The sequence below is a fragment of the Eschscholzia californica genome, unplaced genomic scaffold, assembly GCF_041429995.1.
Source record: "Eschscholzia californica isolate CP2 unplaced genomic scaffold, dmEscCali1.0.p SCAF_3, whole genome shotgun sequence".
Classification (NCBI taxonomy): domain Eukaryota; kingdom Viridiplantae; phylum Streptophyta; class Magnoliopsida; order Ranunculales; family Papaveraceae; genus Eschscholzia; species Eschscholzia californica.
The window spans coordinates 1,441,947-1,463,059 of NW_028238420.1; the positions used below are offsets into that span (position 1 = coordinate 1,441,947).

Sequence of the window (21,113 nt, forward strand, 5' to 3'; positions counted from 1 at the left end):
GTACATAACCAAATATCCCGTACTTTCGAACATGTCCCGTACATTCACAAATGTCCTGTACATTTAAAAATTCCTGGTTCATGTTAAGAAGGCAGAGTACATAAAAAGTTATACTATGCCCAGTACATAAAAATCAGATTCAGTGAAAATTTAATGTACAGTACAAAGAAAAATGTCCCATAAATTTCCTTTGAAAGTAATTTACGTTTTGGAAGGAATGTCTTATAAACTCTCCATCATATAAGGAGAAAATGTTTGAGAGAAGGAAAGAAGTTAAGATTGGAGAGAGAAAATATATTTAAAAAAAAATATAGAGATAGAATCAAATCAATGGGAAACTACCAAAAAATATATGGAAACAAACTAATGAAAAACTACCAAGAATGAGAAAAAAATTCTCTTTGTACAGTTTGTTATCAAGACGTAATTGTTACTAAACCAGAAAAAAATTTAGAAGTAATATCTATTACATATTTCCAAAAAAGAAAAGAACTTTTAGATTTTAAGAAAAAACTATCCTTAAAGTTTCCCGGTGGACAAGAAAATTTTCGGTACACAAGAAAATTCCCGGTATCTAACATCTTAAAGTTTCCTTCGAATATTTTTCTAGTGTCTAGTACATAACCAAATGTCCCGTACATTCGAACATGTCTAGTACATTCACAAATGTCCTGTACATTTAAAAATTCCTGGTTCATGTTAAGAAGGCAGAGTACATAAAAAGTTATACTATGCCCAGTACATAAAATAATTTCCGGTACACAAGAAAATTTCTAGTACAAAAAGTGTCTAATACATAAACTAAATGAGTGGTACATAAAACAATTCCTGGAGCACAAAAATATTCCCAGAACAAAAGTTTCTCGTACATAACCATATGCCTAGTACAGGAAAAAAATTCCTAGTACACAAGAAAAATCCCAATACAAAGTGTCTAGTACATAACCAGATGGTCATTACATAAAATAATTCCCGCTAAACAAGAAAATTCTGGTACAAAAGACAATTCCTGGTACAAAAGTGTCCAGTAAATAAAAAAATGTACAGTACAAAGAAAAATGTCCCATAAATTTTCTTTGAAAGTAATTTACGTTTTGGAAGGAATGTCCTATAAACTCTCCATCATATAAGGATAAAATGTTTGAAAGAAGGAAAGAAGTTAAGATTGGAGAGAGAAAATATATTTTAAAAAAATATAGAGATAAAATCAAATCAATGGGAAACTACCAAAAATATATGAAAACAAACTAATGAAAAACTACCAAGAATGAGAAAAATTTCTCTTTGTACAGTTTGTTATCAAAACGTAATTGTTACTAAACCAGAAAAAAATTTAGAAGTAATATCTATTACATATTTCCAAAAAAGAAAAGAACTTTCAGATTTTAAGAAAAAACTATACTTAAAACAAAAGAAAAAAATCACAAAGATATAAAGTATTTGAAGAGGAAGAGAAAATATTTGTAGAAAGAGAAAAAAATTAATTTAGATTTGTGAGAGAGAGAGAGATGGAGAGGACGGCATTAATGTAGAGAGAGAAAGTGGAGGACATAGTGTAGAGAGAGAAACGTGAAACACGGGATTTATTAATGGCATTTCTGTAATTTCGGGTGGCAATCTATGTAAATAAGAATACAAATTTGGTTATTGTTGTAATTTCCTCCAATGGTGTGACTAGTGGACCTGCCCCTCATTCTTTGTGGGCAGTGGGCCTGCTTCTTGTTTGGGAGAAACAAACAGACCTTTTGCCCAACCCCTCTAAGAAAAACTAGGGCTAAAAAAATAATGGCTTCACCCGGGTTCGAACCGGAGACCTTCAGTGTGTTAGACTGACGTGATAACCAACTACACCACGAAACCTGTTTGCCTTTCTCTATGATTATCAATTAACTGGGATAGAAGAGTTAAGTCATGTCTTCAATTTTGTAGAGATTTTTTTGGTGAATTAGGGCATTCCTGTTCCAATTTTTTGGTGAATTTGTATAGCTAATAATCACTACTAACTTGATTGTGAGATTTTTGTTTTGATTTTGGTTGGGAGTTAGGAGGATGTCTCCAATTTTGTAGAGAGAGGTGGAAATTCTTTTGAATACAAAGGTAACCCTTATTTTCAACAAAAAGCATTGGTTTCTTTTCAATACAAATATTTGTTATTTGTTTTAATTGATAACAATTAACTACATTTAATTCTTGATGTTGTTTTCTTCTTTGTTTATTAACAACAAGAACAAAATCTAAATGACATGGGCTATACAATTCAATCTCCCTTGCCCAAGCATTATTTTCGAATTCGCATAACGGTTAGAGGACTATAAACCCTCGCCACCAAGAACCCTGTTCTCCGTAGTCGAGAGGCACCTACAAAGTTGGGCTCGACCAGATCGGCCAGAGTTACTCAGAGATCGGATTGGGGCTCCGAAATCCCTAATTCAGGGGTTTGACGGGTAACTTGGCCTCATCTCGGACTCGGGAAGAGCCTGCTTATTTCTCATTGAGGACCACAAACTTTAACGACCAAGAACCCTTCTTTCTGTAGTTAGTTGCGCTCGGTCGGATTAGCCTGAATTACTCGGAAATGGGCTTGGGTTAGGGGAGAGCCCGAGCTGATCCATGGCATATACTCAGCCGAGCTCCGGCTCGGGCAGTGCACACTTAGCTTCACATTCCTTTGTAGGTGAAGCAATGCTTATGGATACTATCTTTTTGTTGTTGCTGCTGCTTGGAGATTGCTTCCTTCTTTATTGGGTTATACTCTTTCATGACCTCCTTACGAACTCAGTCACCAACTTTGAGAAAGCCGACGAGTTTTCTTTGAGTAATTGAGCCGGTGAATTATACTCTAAAACTATGCCTGCATTATATTCGATATAGAGTTAGACTTATAGAAGCTCCATAATAAGTTCTAGTTAAATTTCAGTGTTGGGTTTGTTTGTGTAGTATACCTTCATCAAGCACGAGAACGAGGTCGTTATCAATGACAGTAGGAATCCTATGAGCCACTGTGATAACGGTGCAATTCGTAGTTTCTTCTCGTATTGTCTTTTGAATCACATTATCCGTCGCTGTGTCAACTGAAGCTGTAGCTTCATCCAAGACCAGAATTCTTCGCTTCTTTAATAATACCCGAGCAAGACAAACCAATTGTCTTTGTCCCAAGCTCCAGTTATCTCCATCATCCGAAACTGCATCATTCACCAAAGTTCAGAGAATAATAATACCTTAAGAAACAACAATGGTGGTGAAGTTAACTACAGTATATTAGATTTTACTTAAGTACCAGGTGCATCAAGAAGTCTTGGATCTTGAGTTACTATTGCCTCGAGATGACATTTCCTTACGACCTGAGATAAAACACCACATTAGATGAAATCGAAACCATGTAACTTGTAGAAGTGTTTTTTTTTTTGTAAGTCAGATATGGAATATGACTCCACTTCTGGATTGACTAGAGTCAGATTTCAAAGTGTTCGTTTTTGTCTAACTCGTGATTTCTAGCTTGTCTGGATGGCTCAGTTGATTATGGGTCTATCAGATGAGTCAGATTCAGACAATGAGAAAACACAAGAACCACCCTTAAATACTTGGAGCTTGGATTCTTACCTCCCATATATCTGATTCTGAATGTTGATTCAGAGGATCTAGGTTGGTTCTCACAGTTCCTTTAAAAAGAGTTGGATCTTGTGGGATAATACTCAATCTAGACCTTAAATCTTGCAAACCCATCTTACTTATGTCTTTTCCATCAATCAAGATACTTCCTTCTAAGGGTTCCACCATTCTAAATAGAGCTTGAATGAGAGTCGACTTTCCGCTTCCTGTTCTACCCACTACACCAATCTTCTTACCCCCTGGGAATGTACAAGTGACTCCTTTTAGAACCATGGGAAGTGAAGGATTATATTGTACTTTGAGATTATTGATCTCCACAGTTCCATTAATAGGCCACTCTGGTTTCGGTTTATACTCGTCAATCTCTAATGGAGCTTCACTTGGGATGTTAAAGAATTGGAGAATTCTTTCGACCGAGATCATCTTGTTCTCAACGTTACATAGATTCCATATCACCCAAGCTTGTAAGACATTTAGATTGAGGCCATATGTAGCTACTAGTCCTGCCAAACCTGAAATTTCATCCATACATTAACTAAGCAAGTATATAAATGATTGAGCTAAATCTTGACAACAATGAGCTACCGAAGATGGTTATAAATAGATGAAACTTGAACTTGATTTGCAGATTAGAAGCTTACTAGGAGAAATGGCTTCTTTTGGCAGGATAACCAAGATAACGAGAACGAGGAAGAAGACCATGTTGAAGAGAAAGTTGATTCGAACACAAAGCCATTCCATAGTAGCACAGTTATGGAAGGCTAAGCGAGAATAATCATCTATCAAGTTGATGTTTATTTCCAGGAAACGGTCTTCCTGGTTGAAGCAACGGATAGCTGCTGCTCCGGCAATGGACTCTGAAAAATGATGCAAGATTGGAGATTTCCCTGTGGCAACCATCCTAGCGAGCTCTCTGGCCGCTGTGATATAGTAAGCCTGCAGAAATCATAATATAATCCTAAGTAGCATCTTCTGATATTTTTGCAAGTTATCTATTAAGCGTAATAGTCCCACATCACTTAGTAAGCGTCGCGGCCTTTTGAGGAGTCGTGGAGCCTTCCTCAGGACAAAACCCCATCCCAGTTGGGCTCGGGCCTGGGCCTCTAAAGCGGGGGCAATATGGATAACTGTTAAGGGTTGAGTCGTTACTTTAAGAGAGCTTAAAGTTGAACGAATAATTTGTTCACTTACTTGATACCATATGGAGATGGCAAGAATAGCGATGAAGAAAAGGATGACTTCCCAAGCAACTTGAGACATGAGAATAACAATGCTCACAAGCTGAATAAGTGCAAAAGCCAACCCGGCTAGCCTATATGGAATGTCAGTGTCGACCGAGCTCTGATCTGTTGAAAACTGATAAAGAAAAAAATACATAAAAATGATGTCCAATTTTTTCGAAAAACATAGAAAGATGATGAAAGATTAAGAATTTCGAACTAACCCTATTGAGTATATGACTTGAAGGTGTTGAATCGAAGAATGAAATGGGTGCTCGAAAAACAGAATTAATCATTCCAAGGAAAAGTCTTTGAGCAGTCTCAATCGAAGCCGTTGCAAGCAAAACAGCTCTACCTAATATGAATATAGAACTCCCACCAGATAACAAAGCAAACACTCCTATCATCTTCTTGCTACTTACCCTTTCTTCTTCTTCAGTTGCCCAAGCTATCCAGTAATTACTACTTATCTGTAATCCTTGGAATAGAACTTGACAGAGAAGGATAACCGGAATGAGAGCTCCTTTATATGCTAAACTAACAAATTTCGAGTAAACTCTCCATTTCACTCTACCGATACCAGATTCTGTTTCTTCGTGAATACTCTCCGAAAGCTTTTCGTTCTTGTTGGAGTTCCCGGATTTTTCTTCTGTTAGTTCAGTTTCATCAAACTTATGGGGTACCCAGGTTAAACAATTAGAGCCTTGTGGTGGGGTGATCACTTGGTTTATCGATTTTTTGTGTGCTGTCATTTGTCTTACTAGCTCACCATTTGAGTCGGCTATTAGATCTTTATATTTTCCCGACTGAACAATCTGTCCGTCTTCCATCACCTGAAATATAAAATTTCACAAAACGAGATGACGAAAGTTCACTTGAATGTTTAGAATATGTGAACATGTTTGAAAGAAATTTGTAATGCATTTATCGTTTCAGATTTTGATGACTTACTAGGATGACGTCCGAAGCTTCCAAGAACTCCAGTTGATGTGTAACATAAATTACAGTTTTCTGGCGCAACAATCGTGAGAGACATTCCTGCACCAAGCTTAGAAGTTGTTAAAGCTTTGATTGTGTGACGGGTCTACAAGTGTACATATGTGGAAGTAACGACAGAGATAGTAAGAGCGAAAACGATGGTTGTATACCTTGAAGAGATGGGCTCCTGTGTGTGCATCCACAGCACTGAAAGGGTCATCGAGCAAATAAACGTCAGCGTCACTATAAACGGCTCGTGCGAGTTGAATCCGTTGCTTCTGTCCTCCACTCAAATTCATCCCTCTTTCTCCAACTGTGCACAAATCCCCGTCAACCCACATCTCAATATCCTTGTTCAAAGCACATCCATCTACAACATCCTTATAAAAATCACTTTCCATTTCCTTACCGAATAGTATATTATCTTGAACTGTACCTGTCTGAATCCAAGCACCTTGGGGGACATAAGCTTTTGAACCATAAACTTTGATTTCGGCTCCCAAAGTTCTTGGAATCTCACCAAGTATGCTAGAAAGTAAGCTTGATTTCCCTGACCCAACTGACCCGCAAACAGCAATCTTAATACCTTTTTTAATTTCCATCTTCTCGGTGATTTTTATACTTGGTTTCTTCATTTTCTGACCCGAAGTTTCCCTCGTGTATTCCCCTGCTTCAATCTCAATGGCCAGATTCGTCACATTTTGGGTGTAGTGAGATATGAGCTTCTTTTGACCTTCTTCAGTAATGAACTTTTGAATTCGATCTATCGATACCTTCGTTTGAGCTATCATGGACATTAACTCGGGAAAATTATAGATGGGTTCTTGTAGAATTCGAAAAGTGGCTAATGCCGAGAGAACTTTACCAGATGATAAGGGTGTTTTCACAACAATGCAGACACTGAAAGTCACGACCGAAACTAAGGTAGGTGAAGTCCAGAAGAGAAAGGCTATAGACGCACAAACATAGAGGTATTTCTTCAACAAACTTCTCTCTCTTTCTCTTAAGTTTAAGATCTTTTTCAAAAATGTTATTTCCCAAGAATGAAGTTTCAAAACTCTCATACTCTTTAGAGTTTCCGATATCGCTTTTATTCTCGAATCTCTTGCTTCCATTATCTTAGAGTTGAGCTTTTGTTGCAAATTGGCTAATGGTGTATTGCTTACCATCACCAAGATTGTTGCTAGAAGGGCAGCCATGGAAGCTGCTCCACCAAGGTTCCTATACAAGATGAGCAGAGCAAGAAATACTTGCAGGGGTAGTAACCAAATTCCATGAATATACCAAAAGAAATCTCCGATTCGTTCGATATCCACACTAATGAAATTTACGATATTGCCATTGCTTAGACCGTAGTTTCTTATCGAAAGAGACTTTTTGTATATTGAGACCATTAGAGCTGCTCGTACACGAATTCCAATCCGATTAGCACCAAAATACCATTGTCGTTGTGTTAGTGACTCCACTGTCTTTGCTAATAAGAAGATTATTGCAAGAATAATTCCATAGTGATTACTTGAATCGTCATGTTTTCCCGACAAGAAATTGACGAAGTTCGTGATAAGCAAGGGACCCATATAAGAAGCAATGGTGTTTGCACCTGCAAAAGTTATTTATCAGTCTGATGAAATCTCAGGTGGATTTCACTTTTTTTCTCAATGTCTAAATCTAACTCATATTACTCGTCTGAATCTGAATCGCCTGACTCAAACGGACCCTAAATCAACCAAACCAGTCATCCATACTAGCCTAACAACACAAGTCAAACAAAAATAATCACTACACTAAATTATATAAACCAAAACTTCATATTTATGTTGAGCAGTAGTACCTGCAAAAACTGCATTTATAGCAAGAGGTTTCCATATCGATTGAATTATGGCATTGGGTAGTGAGAATGATTTAGTTTTCTGATTTTGAATTGATTCATCTAACGACGAGAATGATTTTTCAGCTTTTTCTGATTCAGGAGCTGCCGGAATATGATGAAGTTCAAGTCTTCGAGTCCGAGCTTTTTCAAATATCGGATTTAACCATCGGAAAGTAAGTAAGCTCCAAATTCCAGCATTGCTATAAACATCTATATCTTCATCTTCTTTTTCGAGTAATGGGCGTTCGATTTCTTCAAGTTTCTTGTAATAATTATTATGAATAGCATTGAAGCACATAAGCGAACTGAACGGGAATGCGAAAAAATCAGCATAGTTAGCTTCTGGGAAAAAAATTGAAAATTTTGAATATTTCATATCATTTAGGATATAAATAGATATAGAGATTGCATTTAGAATGCTAGAAAATATCCACCATAAAATGAGCACCAAAGGCCATTTATGAACATCACTGTAAACTTTGTTCTTGAAATAGAGAACAAAGACTGTCACTAAACCCCAAGTTATCGCCCGAAAAATAGACTCTATACGGACAGATTCGAGCTTCGAAACTTGATATAAACAAAAACCCGAGCTCGAAATAGTAATCAAAACATTAGAAACAATAATGAACTTGATTGAACTCGAAGTTTCTCTTTCGATAATTACTTGTTCTTTATACTCTTTATCATTTATATTTCTACTTCTCTCTCTCAAAATCTCTAATATTATCCATGAAAGTAATAGTAAGAATCCTAGTATAGTGAAAACAATTCTCAATGAGATTTCCATGAAAACATATGATGAAAACTCGAAATGCAATTTGAGTTTATATATTTAGACTAAAGTTTAGATGAGAGATTCAAGTTTGAGAAGAAAACAAAGAAGTAAAAGTGTTAGGAAACAAGAAAGCAATTGAACTCCCAACAAAAAGAAAACTAACAGCATTAAAGTAGTTTCGAAAAGGATTAAAAAAAGGCGACGAACCACGTGATTATTTAGCATTAGAATGAGAACATTATCTAGTTCAGAGTACTCTTTATAGTCTTAATATAGTCATGAACTAAGTAGACATAAACAAATCTTCCTACTACCACTATCTCTGTTACTTTTGTCCTTTGCTTTTTCAATACTATATTCCCTTATTATCTGAAAATAAACAAGTATTTCTAACATTCTTAAAACACATGACTCCATAGATCTCTCCCTCTCTCTATCTCTCTTTCTTATATATATGTGTGTTGGATTGTTGTTGCTGTCAAAAGCTGCAGGTGGAATGTCTTCATGGATGTCACTACTGACTTGTGTGTTATTATTAATTGGATTCTTCATTGTACAAGTCTTCTCCCTACCACTTTGAGTTATTATCAATTGGAGTCTTCATTCTAAGTCTTCATAGGATATATTTATATATCCTATGAAGGCGATTACTTTTTTTAGTGCGGTCGTCAGATTTATATTCGAATATAGGAACTTAGGAAGCAACACTATTTTAGTCGAAAAATGTTGATTATAAGTTTCTAATGTCTCTCAATATCTCTAACTATAGATAGACATTCTGATCTTATGAAAAATGTTAGGAAAACAAGAATTTTCAGGCAGACTATATGCAGAAATTCGATGTGACTTCCTATGATTGAACGGAAATAGATACCGTCATGGGAAGCTATAAGTGTGGAAAGTCACATTGGATTTCTCGTAATTAGAAAATATTTATAATTTCTTGTTTCCTAACACTACTGTTATTTTGTTAAGCAATTTGCCCATTAGGGTTAGGTATGATTGAATGACCTCATACCCAACCCTAATACTCCCATAGTACCTCATACTTTCAATTTGCATATCCTATCCAGAGGCCAGAGCCAATGTTCAAAACTTTAAAAGTACATATTTTATTAGAATAAACCCCAAGTTTAATGAGTGATTTAACCTTTTTATTTCTTGTAATTAGTAAAAAGTTTAATTTTAAAATTGTAGTACTAACCAACTAACCATGAGAATTACTTTCAATAATTTAATAATATAAAATCGTTAAAAAGAATTAATAAGTTATTAAATCTCATGGGTGTTTACCTAACATGTGGCAAACATTAGTTGGCGTGTGTGAAGCTTGTGGGCAAACACTATTCAAGTGTGGACTTCATGTGATCTAATTTGGACCCAAAAACTACCATAAAGCTTTTTTGCTGCAAAAAGTTGATATATCAAGTTGAAATACAATGGCCGCGGCTTTGGGGAATAAAGAAAATTCTCCGGGGAATAAATTCTCGAGGGAATCAAGATTTTTTTTTTAAATTCTCCGGGGAATAAATTTTTATGGGGAATACAAAATACATTTTTTTGAAAGTTCTCCTCTATCTCATCACCTCTCTCTGCCACCTAACCTTCTCGCCACCTCATCATCATCTTCTCCGAGAAGGTCGCCGGCCGGCGACCTCCAAACATAAAAAAAAAAAAAAAAATTTATCTTTTTCCTCTCTCCTCTTTCTCTCTCTAAATTTTTTTTTTTATCACTCTTCTCTCTCTCTCTCTCTAGATCTGGTGAACCAGATCTGGTTCACCAGATCTAGTTGGTCTGTGAACAGACCTTGTTGAAGGTCTGTTCACAGACCATTAAAGGTCTGCAAACAGCTGTAAGCATAAATAATCGCTACCCATTTTGAAACTAACCCTTCTTCCTTTGATTGATCCGCCGATGAGAGCCAGGGGCAGCTGGTTCTTAGAGAGAGAAACTACATGACTAAGAAGAGACTAGTTAACATAAAGAGAGATAGAAACCTTGCCCTAGTTCATCCTCTCCACTGAAAAAACTGAAACAAAGAAGAACAAGGAAGAGGGTAATCAATAATTCTTTTTTTTAGAACGAGGTTACGAGGGTAATCATCAAAAATTATATTGGATGAAATTGATATGACCCATAATGCAAAATTGAAATTGTGGGAGGTTTCTTCTCTTCCGATTCTATATGGCTTCACCTAAACCCAAACCCATACGGCTCTATCAAGTATGGAAGGGTAGCAATGTGAGTTATTAATCTTCATGTGTTCTTCAATCTTCTCTGTCTATTTAATTTGTGGAAATTTATCTGATTATGAATTGAAATGGGTATCAATCGGTTAGGTTGATTAATGAATTTTGGGTTGCTTTTATCCTTTTTAATTTCAACCTCTGTTTTTCTTCTCACTTATTGATTGAATTAATATTCAAATTAGTGTTTGTGACTGAATTTATTGATTTGAAGGTCTGCAAACAGACCTTCAACAAGGTCTGTTCACAGACCAACTAGATCTGGTGAACCAGATCTGGTTCACCAGATCTAGAGAGAGAGAAGAGTGATAAAAAAAAAAAAAAAAAAAATTTAGAGAGAGAAAGAGGAGAGAGGAAAAAGATAATTTTTTTTTTTTTTTTTATGTTTGAAGGTCGCCGGCCGGAAAATTGGCCGGCCGGCGACCTATCCCGGAGAAGATGATGATGAGGTGGCGAGAAGGTTAGGTGGCAGAGAGAGGTGATGAGATGGAGGAGCCTTTTTTATAGCATCTTCTAAAATTAGAAGCCCCTTAGCAATAAAAAGAAACATAAAAAGTCAATCTTATTTGACTAGTTTTAAGAAAAATCTTTATTCTCCGGAGAATTTTCTTTATTCCCCAAAGCCGCGGCCAATACAATAACCTCAACAACAAAAACAAAAAAGAAAAGTTGAAATACAATAAGGTAACCATAGGGAGCTAAATATCTCATTCTAGGGATTGTTCCAAAATAAGGGTGGGAATTTAGCCCGGGAGCCCGAAACCCGATCCGGAACGCCCGAGTCCGAAAGAAAAACGGACTGCCCGAAGCCCGAGATGGGCACTACCCGCCCAGCCTGTTTGATTTTGGTGGGCGGGCTTGGGCTCTCCTTAAAAAAGCGCTACCCGAGCTACAAGCCCGACCATTAAGCCCGTTTGAGATAACCTGAATTACTTAAGATGTTAGATCGTGATATCATGTCCCAGTCGTTAGATTATGAGACTATTTTTAGGGTTTCTCTATAAAGGGTTACAATTTGTACCCTAAATTTTTACATGGCAGACAAATCTAGAGAGAAGTTGGAGACAGAGAGAGGGAGATAGAGAGAGGATTCAGGAACTGCAGTCCGAAGAGCTTCAAGCCACTTGAGAATAGTAAATGAAATATAAGCGAACAGTTTTCCTGACTAGCATCAAACCAAAAATTTCATCAAGATAAAACATCTTTGAAGATATGCAAGAAATAGTAATCCAACAATGAAGAAGACAAATCATGAATAAGCAGACCATTGTTTCAAAGCACTAACCTTCAACTTCGATTGTGCATAAGTATGAAACTCTCAGATCATGAAAACCCCAAATGAGGCAATCTTTAATAGATCTTTATCTCTTTTTATCTATTTTTTGTAAATATTCTCTCTACTCTCCTTTCTTATTTTCAGTAAATATTTCTCTTCTAAGAGCCTTAAATTTCTTTTCATGTAAAGTAGAAACAATATATTAACTGTTCAGTTTTGATGTAGATCTGTAAGATAGAATTTCATGGTGTATATGGATCTATTTATCTCTCTCTTGAAAATGATAATTCAGAAGATGAAATGTGTATCCTCATGTCTCATGTGTAACTTTTTTCTAATAATTTTGGTGTTAATCTATGACTTCTCTACTAATTTCGATATTAATCTACGAATGGTTAGATCTATCTAGGGTTAGTTTTTTTTTTTACAAAAAAAATCTCTCCAAAGATGGGCAACCCGATACCCGGCCCGCCCGTAACCCGATATGCCCGTCGTGGACTAGTACCCATGGCGGGCTCTGTGCAAGAAAATATTGTTTATGCCCGGCCCGAGCCCGCCCGATAAGTCAATTGATCATTGAGATACGATACTCGAAACGCCCGAGCCCGGACTAGAGGTACCCACGGGTGTCCGAGCCCGGCCCGTTTCCCACCCCTAGCAGTGCTTTGGGGAAAGCTAAAAAGTTTCCGGGGTGTGAAGACTTAGTCAAAAATTGGTCAATTTTGTTTGACAATTTTATTTAGGGGGAAAGCAAAATACTTCTCCACCTCGCCTCACTCTCTCTCCACCTCACCTCACTCTCTCTCCACCTCACTCTCTCTCCACCTCACCTCTATCTTCTCCGATTAATTTTCCGGCCGGCGACCATTAATTTTTTTTTTGTTCACTCTCTCTCTCTCTCTAGAAACTCCGGCGAAGGGGTTTCCCTTCGCCGGAGTTCCGGTCTGTTCTTCAACAGACCGGAAGTGGTCTGTTGAAGAACAGACCAGTCCGGTTTGTTCTTCAACAGATCCGGTCTTCAACAGACCGGACTGGTCTGTTGAAGAACAGACCAGATCGGTCTGTTGAAGAACAGACCAGTTCCGGTCTGTTCTTCAACAGACTGGGACTCCGGCGAAGGGAAACCCCTTCGCCGGAGTTTCTAGAGAGAGAGAGAGTGAAAATTTTTTTTTTTTTTTTTTAAATGGTCGCCGGCCGGAAAATTTTCCGGTCGGCGACCAAATCGGAGAAGACAAAGAGGTGAGGTGGAGAGAGAGTGAGGTGGGGTGGAGATAGAGTGAGGTGAGGTGGAGAGGGAGTGAGGTGAGGTGGAGATAGATTGAGGTGAGGTGGAGAAGTATTTTGCTTTCCCCCTAAATAAAATTGTCAAACAAAATTGACCAATTTTTGACCAAGTCTTCACACCCCGGAAACTATTTAGCTTTCCCCAAAGCGCTGGCCTTCCAAAACCATCTAAGGAAATGTAATTCACTAATTTAATATTCTAGTGGCCCTTTCCTTTATATATATATATATATATATATATATATATATATATATATATATGACTATTTTCACTTCTTTTTTTTGTTGGAGACTGTTTTCACTTAAGCGCCACAAAAGTTAGTTCTAAAATAAGAGTTTTGTTCGATGTTATGGATTAATCTGGTGTCTCGTCTGCAAAACAATTGTGATATTATCTTAACAAGTAGTGAATTTCGCAAAAGTCATCCACGTGGATGTGATATTGAGCTAAGATCTCTTGTGCCTCCAACACCTTAAACACTAGCTCAAAACTAAAGGTTTTTCTCCTAGTCCTAGGTATAAATTGAACTCACAACTATTGACAACTCCCAACTAGCTCTTTCGATCTTTCATCAAAAACAAAAAAAAAACTAGCTCTTTCGATGCCATAAATAACCCTTGTACTTTTTTCCTTCACAATTCACAAATATGGACCTAGGATATTATCTTCTACCTCCTAAATAGGATCTTAAGTAAATGTAGCCCCTTCTACCATTTGTAGGTGTCGTCTTGGGCTTCTACCACCCCAATAACTTGCCATGAAGATGAAATTTTTTCACACTTATTGTTTAGCATGCCCTTCTCAAAAATTGGCAGACATGGCATAGTTTGGTACCCATATATGGTAAGGAAAGTTTTTTTTTTTTTTTTTAATGAGAATATATGGTAAGGAAAGTTGAAATTACTAGTATGAAATGAGCTTCCTTTTAAAATTCTTTTTAAGGATAATTTTTTTCTTAGTCAGTTGGGCAGCTAAATTTAGACAAATTAGATACACAAATACGGTCTAGTTGGTGGCAAATGATATTAGACCCCTCTATTATTCGATCGCAAACCACTGAATCTAGCTGGTTGGTCGAGCATTATCCAACTTCGGACGTAAATGGGGCCATTCGAACTTAGATACACGTGATAAATTTTAAACTTCTTGATTAGGTTCTCTCTCGTACCTCTCCATGTGAAGTTAAACTTTTATTATTGAAGTTTATATCCTCTAAAAATAGTACAAAAACAATAAATAGTTATGAATGGAAAGAAATGTAAAAAACGCATGCACGAATAATACAACTAAAATGGGGAGCTAAAAAGATAGTGGAAATACCAATTTGATAGAGTATGGGTTGTTTCGATGATCTCCATTGCCATACCAACTTATTAAGAAGAGAAGCAAAATATGGGAAGAAGAAAGATTAGGTGCTTATGATAGATTAGAGTGGGGAGAAGGAGAGAGTTATGATACATGATAGTTAAGTTCAAGTTTGATATATATATATATTCACAAACTAACCATTCATAGATCCTTGGTGGGGTGAACCATCACAATATCACATTCAAAGGAGAGAGAGAGGGAGAGAAAATGTTTTGGTTTGAAGTGTATATACATGGAAACAAAGGTAGTTGAATTAACCCCCAACTAAAATTAGTAAAATAAGCCATCACCACACTCCTTGTACTTTTCAATTCCCAACCCCCAATCAATTTGTATATGATAATCATGTGGATGGTAAAATTAGGAAACAACAAGCTGCCCTTTCCTCACATTTGATCCCAACTTCCTTTCTCTCCCCATTTAAGAGAAATATTGCTTTCCCTTGCATGCTAGCTCAAAATTTTACTTTGCCCTCATGTGTCATCATTTTGATACCCACTTTTTATCACTCTGTTTCATGAAAATATTGATAATTGTAAATCAAAAATAGAAATTGTATCATCAATGCATTTAGCGAGAGACTTAACCTAGAATCGAACTCATGACTTAACCTAGAGTCGATCTCACCTTATTTTCTGATAGGAAGCATCCGTGGGTATGTGCATACTCAATGTTTGAATTTGTAGCGAACAACCTCTGAGTGGAACTCTAACATCTGAATTGACTCGAGTCAAATTCGTGTATGCTTAATTTCTACTCAAAATTTTATGCAAGATTAACTCGGACTAATTTTGCATCCATTTCGTAAAGAGTCTTTGTCTGAAATAACTTGAAATGACTATTGTCCTTTAACCACAACAGATCAGACCGAGACGATTTAGAGCATCTCCAATGGGACACTCAATCTTTAAGGCCGCGGCTTTGGGGAATAAAGAAAATTCTCCGGGGAATAAAGACTTTTCTTAAAATTAGTCAAATAAGATTGACTTTTTATGTTTCTTTTTATTGCTAAGGGGCTTCTAATTTTAGAAGATGCTATAAAAAAGGTTCCTCCATCTCATCACCTCTCTCTCACACTTCATCTTCTCGACACCTCATCATCTTCTCCGGCGAAAGTCGCCGGCCATCCAATTTTCCGGCCGGCGACCTTCAAACATAAAAAAGAAAAAACCTTTTTTTTAGTTTTCTCTCTCCTCTCTCTCAAATTATTTTTTCTTTTCTTTCTCTCTAGATCCTAGAGAGAGATCACGAACAGGTGGTCTGTTCGAAGGGCTGATTTTGATCTGTTCTCAACAAAATTATTATTAGTGTAGTCCTTTACTTCCTTCCTCCCTTGATAAAATATCTCATCGCCCTAGTTTTCTTCATCTCTATCGAAAATCAAACAACTCCAAACCCTAAAATCAAATTATGTCGAAATCTCCTCTAATAGAACTCAATTTCTTTGACATGGAGCAGAAAAACAAATCTTCTTCTTCATCACCAGAACCTCCACCAAGAACATTTGGAGGTATCAAATCTCTCTCTCTCTCTAGACTTTCTCTCTTTCTCTTGTTGTTGGCTCATAAATCTTGCTTCATTTGATTTTCAGGCATGCAAAGTGCAATTTCTAAGATAAATCCACAACTACTAAAATCTGTAATTAACTCATCGGGAGCTTCCATTATCAGTAACTAAGTTGAAGAAAAAAAATCTGAACAAAATGGCAATTTCTTCAAGAATCTGTTTCCTGAATCATCATCTTTACCAATATTTAATCCACGGTATAGATTTAATCAGATCCGTTTCAAATCTTATCTCTATCTCTATTTCTATTTGAATACTTTCTAGTTAGTAGCTAGGGCATAATAATCTGATCATTTTTAATTATTTTTCAGATGTTCTTCTCAGATTACTCCAAGATCAAATGCATCTCCATTAACGATTTTCTATAACGGAACTGTTTCTGTTTTTGATGTTTCTCGTGATAAGGTTTGATTATTAATTTGAGATTTCAAACTTCAATCCTTTTATAAAATTTATACGTTTGTTTACCGATTAGATTGAATTTCCTTTTCTTTTTTTCCTGTTCAGGCTGATCCTGTTCGTGAGAACAAAAACAGACCTTCTCTCTAGATCTGTTCTAGAGAGAGAAAATTTAAAAAAAAAAGTTTTTTTTTTTTTTTTTTTATGTTTGAAGGTCGCCGGCCGGAAACTTGGCGGCCGGCGACTTTCGCCGGAGAAGATGATGAGGTGTCGAGAAGATGAAGTGGCAGAGAGAACAGATGAGATGGAGGATAACTTTCAGAAAAATGTATTCCCCATAAAAATTTATTCCCCGGAGAACTTTCATAAAAAACTGGATTCCCTCGAGAATTTATTCCTCGGAGAATTTTCTTTATTCCCCAAAGCCGCGGCCATCTTTAACACTTAGAGTGCCACATATGACTTTTTGGAGTTTTTGTTAAAAAATCATCTCCAATGGAACACTTTGTTACACACTCTATTGTGAGTTGGACACATTTATTATAGAGTGTCTAGAGAGAGAATCTCTAAAATGAGAGTGTCTACTTGAGACTCTCTAAGTGTTACTTTATTATTTCAACCAATAAAAAACTTTGCTTTTCAACTACTTTTTATCTATTGAATTGAAGAGGGACATGTGTATTAAGTAAGAGATTTTAGAGATCTCCATTGGAGACCAAACAAATGTAGAGTGTCTCTATATTGACACTAGGAAAGAGAATCTTTATTTGACACTTGACAACTAGATTTTTAGAGTGTTTATTAGAGTGTCCCATTGGAGATGCTCTTACTAAATAATCTTACTCTCCTCCTTGCTTCCTATATACAAGACCCATTACTACATGTATGATGAACTAGAAATCTCTTAATACAAGTCTAACTATTGTACTGGAAAGTAGCTACTAGCTTGGTAGCTTCAAACTTGATATCTCAGACTAAATCTATAACCACCAATGCCATTATCAAAACATAGTACATTTCCCACATATTTTCAGTCAGATCAGTTTCTGTAAAAGTAATTCCTGAGTCTCTCTCAGACATGATATTCAGATGGTCTGATGGTTTTTGCTTATATCTGACTCAAGAAAAAACATACTATTCGGCCAGCAATCTCACACCTTGGTACATAGCTCCAGATCGGAGATCGTTTAGAGTATCTACCGTTCTGAACCCACTCAACTCTCTGAGACTGATCCAACCACGACGAGTGAGTAAATTGCGGAATTCATCTTCAGTGTATAGAGTTTTTTCTTCAGTTCGGGCTAGGATACGTTCCAATTCATCATAGATACAGATTTTTATGGTAATTCCTGCAACAATTTGAAGATAATAGTATTAGATAATTTTAAAACATTGTTAGGAGAATGCCAAAGATATTTTTAATAAATTACCCTCGTCAAGATGAAGAGTATACAATCCCAATGGCATATCCCTGTCGAGACTTCGAATAACTTCATCTTCGTCTTCTAACCAAAATGCTCGTCTAGTTCTTAACCCAAAAGCGGATTTAATCGCTTCTTTGATTGCATCTGATGTACCATCTATACCGATTTTTCTAGTAAAATCACCCCACTTTACTGATATAACCCTCCCACCATATGAGTTGTTGTCACCAGCTACCAAAACGGAAGTAGAAAAAAAGAAAATTAGTTGCCGACGTGGATGTAAGTAAACAAGAGAGAGAGAGAGAGAGAGAGAGAAAGATACTTACCATTTTCAGGATTCACTCTCCAATTCCATGGAGGGACTCCGTTTGGTCCAACTGCGTCAGCTGCAGTAATGGCAAGAGGGTGCCCCTCGTGATCCAAACGCCTTTCAAGATTTAGATTTTCTCTTCCACTAGCTGAATTGATCATGCAATATAGTTTCCAATAACTACTTAAATATTCAAATCGAGATTCTTTGAAATTCAGATACGCTGACACGCAAGTTTGACACAACTGACTATGGTATAACTCCTATAATGGTCGACTGGTAGAATTCTATAGTCAAGGATTTGGTAATATGGAGTCGAGATAGCTAAAAGAGTTGCAGAGAAAGGAGAAACGAGATGAGATATGGTGATTGATGAGCGCAAGGAGAGTAGGAGTAGGTGTAGATCAAAATCATCAGAGTACATGGTAGTTGTCTATCCCTGGTAACTCTGCCAATCAACGGCTGAATTTCTTGAACGTTTTCCACAAACAGAATTTCCTCTAATTCCATCCAACGAAAAAGCATCCGAATAGCAGACTACATAACTCTTAACTAGTTGTAACCAACTCAAAACGATCAAATCCTAACGGCAGTAAATAACTAGATCCGACTATAATTACGACTTAATTAGAGACGGGTAAAAGTTTAAAGCCTGTGAGGTCAATATACGGGTTGCAGCAATTGAGTCCTTAAGATTAACAATAACGACGAAAGTAAGTGAAATTTTAAAATAGAGAAGGAAGAATCGGAAGTCCGGATGGTTTCCACCCACTTGAAAGTAAAAAACAAGTTCCTAGCTAACATATAATCGAGATAGTACGAACCTTAACTTAAATATTATACTTACAAAAATGTTATAAAGTCTGAATTTAGTACATACCTTCCACAGATCCAAATGGAATGCCGGTCTCCTCAAGACCTAAAACACAACAATCAAAAGCTTTAGGGTTGATATAACACTAAATAGATTTTGTTCGACTATTACTGGTGTCTTACTCAAGAACAATAAATAAAAATGACATCTCGTAATAGAGCTCCAACTTTCAAACCCGGAAGCAGTAGGCAATGCAGATACCCACATCCACATTATAACCTTATAAAAGCATGAGAAGTCAAAGATTGTTAGTGGATGGAATTGCATATCTTATTATACCCAAAGAACACAAAGATAACAACTCCGAACGAGCTTATAGGCAGACAGAATCACTATTACGCTAGCTAAACACTATTACGCCTACTAAAGTTTCCATCCAAACCGAAATTTATTTAAGATTCTCTTAATAATGCCTTGTCAAGGAAATAAATTTCGAAATATTTCGGTTCTTTACATGCCTACCGACATTTCCACCAAAACCGAAATTTCATTCATTGCTCATCAATTGACACAAGTTCAGATTATAAGATTACCCACAATCTAAAAAGAGTGAATTTTATACCTTTATCAGAGAATTGAATGAATGAATCAACTTTGGTAAGATTAGGGCTTTTGTAAGGAGCATTTTTCTTCCTCTCTTCCAATAATTCAAGTAGTTCATTATAGTAAGACATTTTCGTTCCTCTATCTTGGTGTTTAGTTTTCTTGAATTCTTTCAATAAATTCCTCCATTTATCAGTACACATAGTGGGTGATCTATCAAACCCTTTCTCTCTCATCTTAGCTGAAATTTGCTCCCAAAGATGTTTATTTGATTTAGAAGTATTAAAAAGACTATCAATTACTCGACGAAAACTAATTAAACTCCTAATTTCTTCTTGAACCCAAGTTTCTGCTCTCCTTTTTGGTGCTTTCATTTCATGATCTTCTCCACTACTTTCACCAATAATCATCTGTTGTTGTTGTTGTTGATGATGTTGATGTTTTTGATGCTGGTGGGGAGATTGCAATCCACCATCACCAACTACATCCATCATCATCTCTCTTCCTTCGTCTTTGTAGAAATCAACCGGCCTTGGCTTATCAGATAAATACATAGTTCCAGAAAAACACAAGAAGAACAATAAATCTAGTGAGATAAATAAGGGTTTAGCTCAAAAGAAGATGAGATAGAGGCAAAAAGAGATATGGGTATTGAAGATGAGAAGGTGGGGAAAAGTACCCATATCGGGAAATTAGAAATTGAATAGAAAGAGAGAGTAGGAGAAGATGGGGAACAAAACCCAGATTTTGTACTACAAAGAATTTGAATTTGATTTGGTCTGAGAAGGGAAGATTAGAGAAAAAGAAGTAGTGAAATTTAATGAAGGGCTAGTTAGTAGCTAGGGTTTGTGTTCTTCCCCTTTTTACCTCTCTGTTTCTGCCTTCACAAGAGAGTAGAGAGAGTAGCAATGACCAATGAGTGGACTCTTTTTGAATTGATTTGATTCATTTCTCGATTTCGTAGAAGAATTGTATGACTCCTAGACCGTAGGATTTGAAGATAAAATTAACATCGACGTTGGAGATTTCATACGGGCAGAGAACGGGTTCTTTGGGTGTTAAACTTGAATGATGAGATGGAGAAGTCTTGTGGATAATGAAGAATAATAGTACTATTGGTATGTTGAAATCATAGACACTTATTAATGTGTAGCAAGGGATAGTCAACGAGGACTTTGGTAGACATTTCAAAGTTGGTGAATATCCGCAGTATGCAATCCTAGATATTTCAAAGTCAGCAAACAATATTTTAAGGGCCACGACTTTGGGGAATAAAGAAAATTCTCCGGAGAATAAAGACTAAGGGAGCATATTTACTTTTAACCCAAAAATTTACAAAGTTGTATCTTGCCCCCTAATCTTCATC

General features: G+C 36.5%; 3 protein-coding genes, 1 long non-coding RNA gene and 1 other non-coding gene across 7 annotated transcripts; 2 read left to right on the plus strand and 3 right to left on the minus strand.

The window, feature by feature from the left end:
* Positions 1–1,786: 1,786 nt before the first annotated feature.
* Positions 1,787–1,860, minus strand: TRNAV-AAC (transfer RNA valine (anticodon AAC)). The gene has a single exon. It is a non-coding gene; the product is annotated as a tRNA-Val (tRNA).
* On the plus strand, positions 1,788–8,104 carry LOC147547542 (uncharacterized). Of its 2 annotated transcripts, XR_015237340.1 has the most exons (5): positions 1,788–2,097; positions 2,726–2,827; positions 2,938–4,539; positions 5,077–6,778; positions 7,762–8,104. It is a non-coding gene; the product is annotated as an uncharacterized LOC147547542 (long non-coding RNA). The 2 variants fall into 2 exon arrangements; XR_015237339.1 differs by lacking the exon at positions 2,726–2,827 and having other exon boundaries at positions 1,809–2,097; positions 4,276–4,539; positions 7,777–8,104.
* Positions 2,128–14,730, minus strand: LOC147547543 (putative ABC transporter C family member 15). 2 transcript variants are annotated; one of them, XM_086667921.1, is made up of 11 exons: positions 14,584–14,730; positions 7,639–7,982; positions 5,978–7,407; positions 5,781–5,867; positions 5,054–5,662; positions 4,801–4,965; positions 4,251–4,545; positions 3,601–4,121; positions 3,278–3,341; positions 2,943–3,182; positions 2,128–2,851 (listed from the first exon to the last, which is right to left on the minus strand). In XM_086667921.1, the coding sequence occupies exons 1-11, from the start codon at positions 14,625–14,627 to the stop codon at positions 2,757–2,759; spliced, it is 3,894 nt and encodes a 1,297-aa protein (XP_086524047.1). In that variant the 5' UTR covers positions 14,628–14,730; the 3' UTR covers positions 2,128–2,756. The 2 variants fall into 2 exon arrangements, with proteins under 2 accessions (XP_086524047.1, XP_086524046.1); XM_086667920.1 differs by lacking the exon at positions 14,584–14,730 and having other exon boundaries at positions 7,639–8,600.
* Positions 14,731–15,720: 990 nt separating this feature from the next.
* LOC147547544 (protein TIFY 9-like) lies at positions 15,721–16,654 on the plus strand. Its single transcript, XM_086665653.1, has 4 exons — positions 15,721–16,141; positions 16,223–16,300; positions 16,411–16,414; positions 16,509–16,654. Exons 1-4 carry the CDS (start codon positions 16,042–16,044, stop codon positions 16,606–16,608), a joined length of 282 nt encoding a protein of 93 aa, XP_086521779.1. The 5' UTR covers positions 15,721–16,041; the 3' UTR covers positions 16,609–16,654.
* Positions 16,655–17,571: 917 nt separating this feature from the next.
* Positions 17,572–20,679, minus strand: LOC147547545 (trihelix transcription factor GT-1-like). The gene is made up of 5 exons (XM_086667922.1): positions 19,767–20,679; positions 19,211–19,249; positions 18,347–18,478; positions 18,027–18,251; positions 17,572–17,945 (listed from the first exon to the last, which is right to left on the minus strand). Exons 1-5 carry the CDS (start codon positions 20,299–20,301, stop codon positions 17,731–17,733), a joined length of 1,146 nt encoding a protein of 381 aa, XP_086524048.1. The 5' UTR covers positions 20,302–20,679; the 3' UTR covers positions 17,572–17,730.
* Between the last annotated feature and the right edge of the window lie 434 nt (positions 20,680–21,113).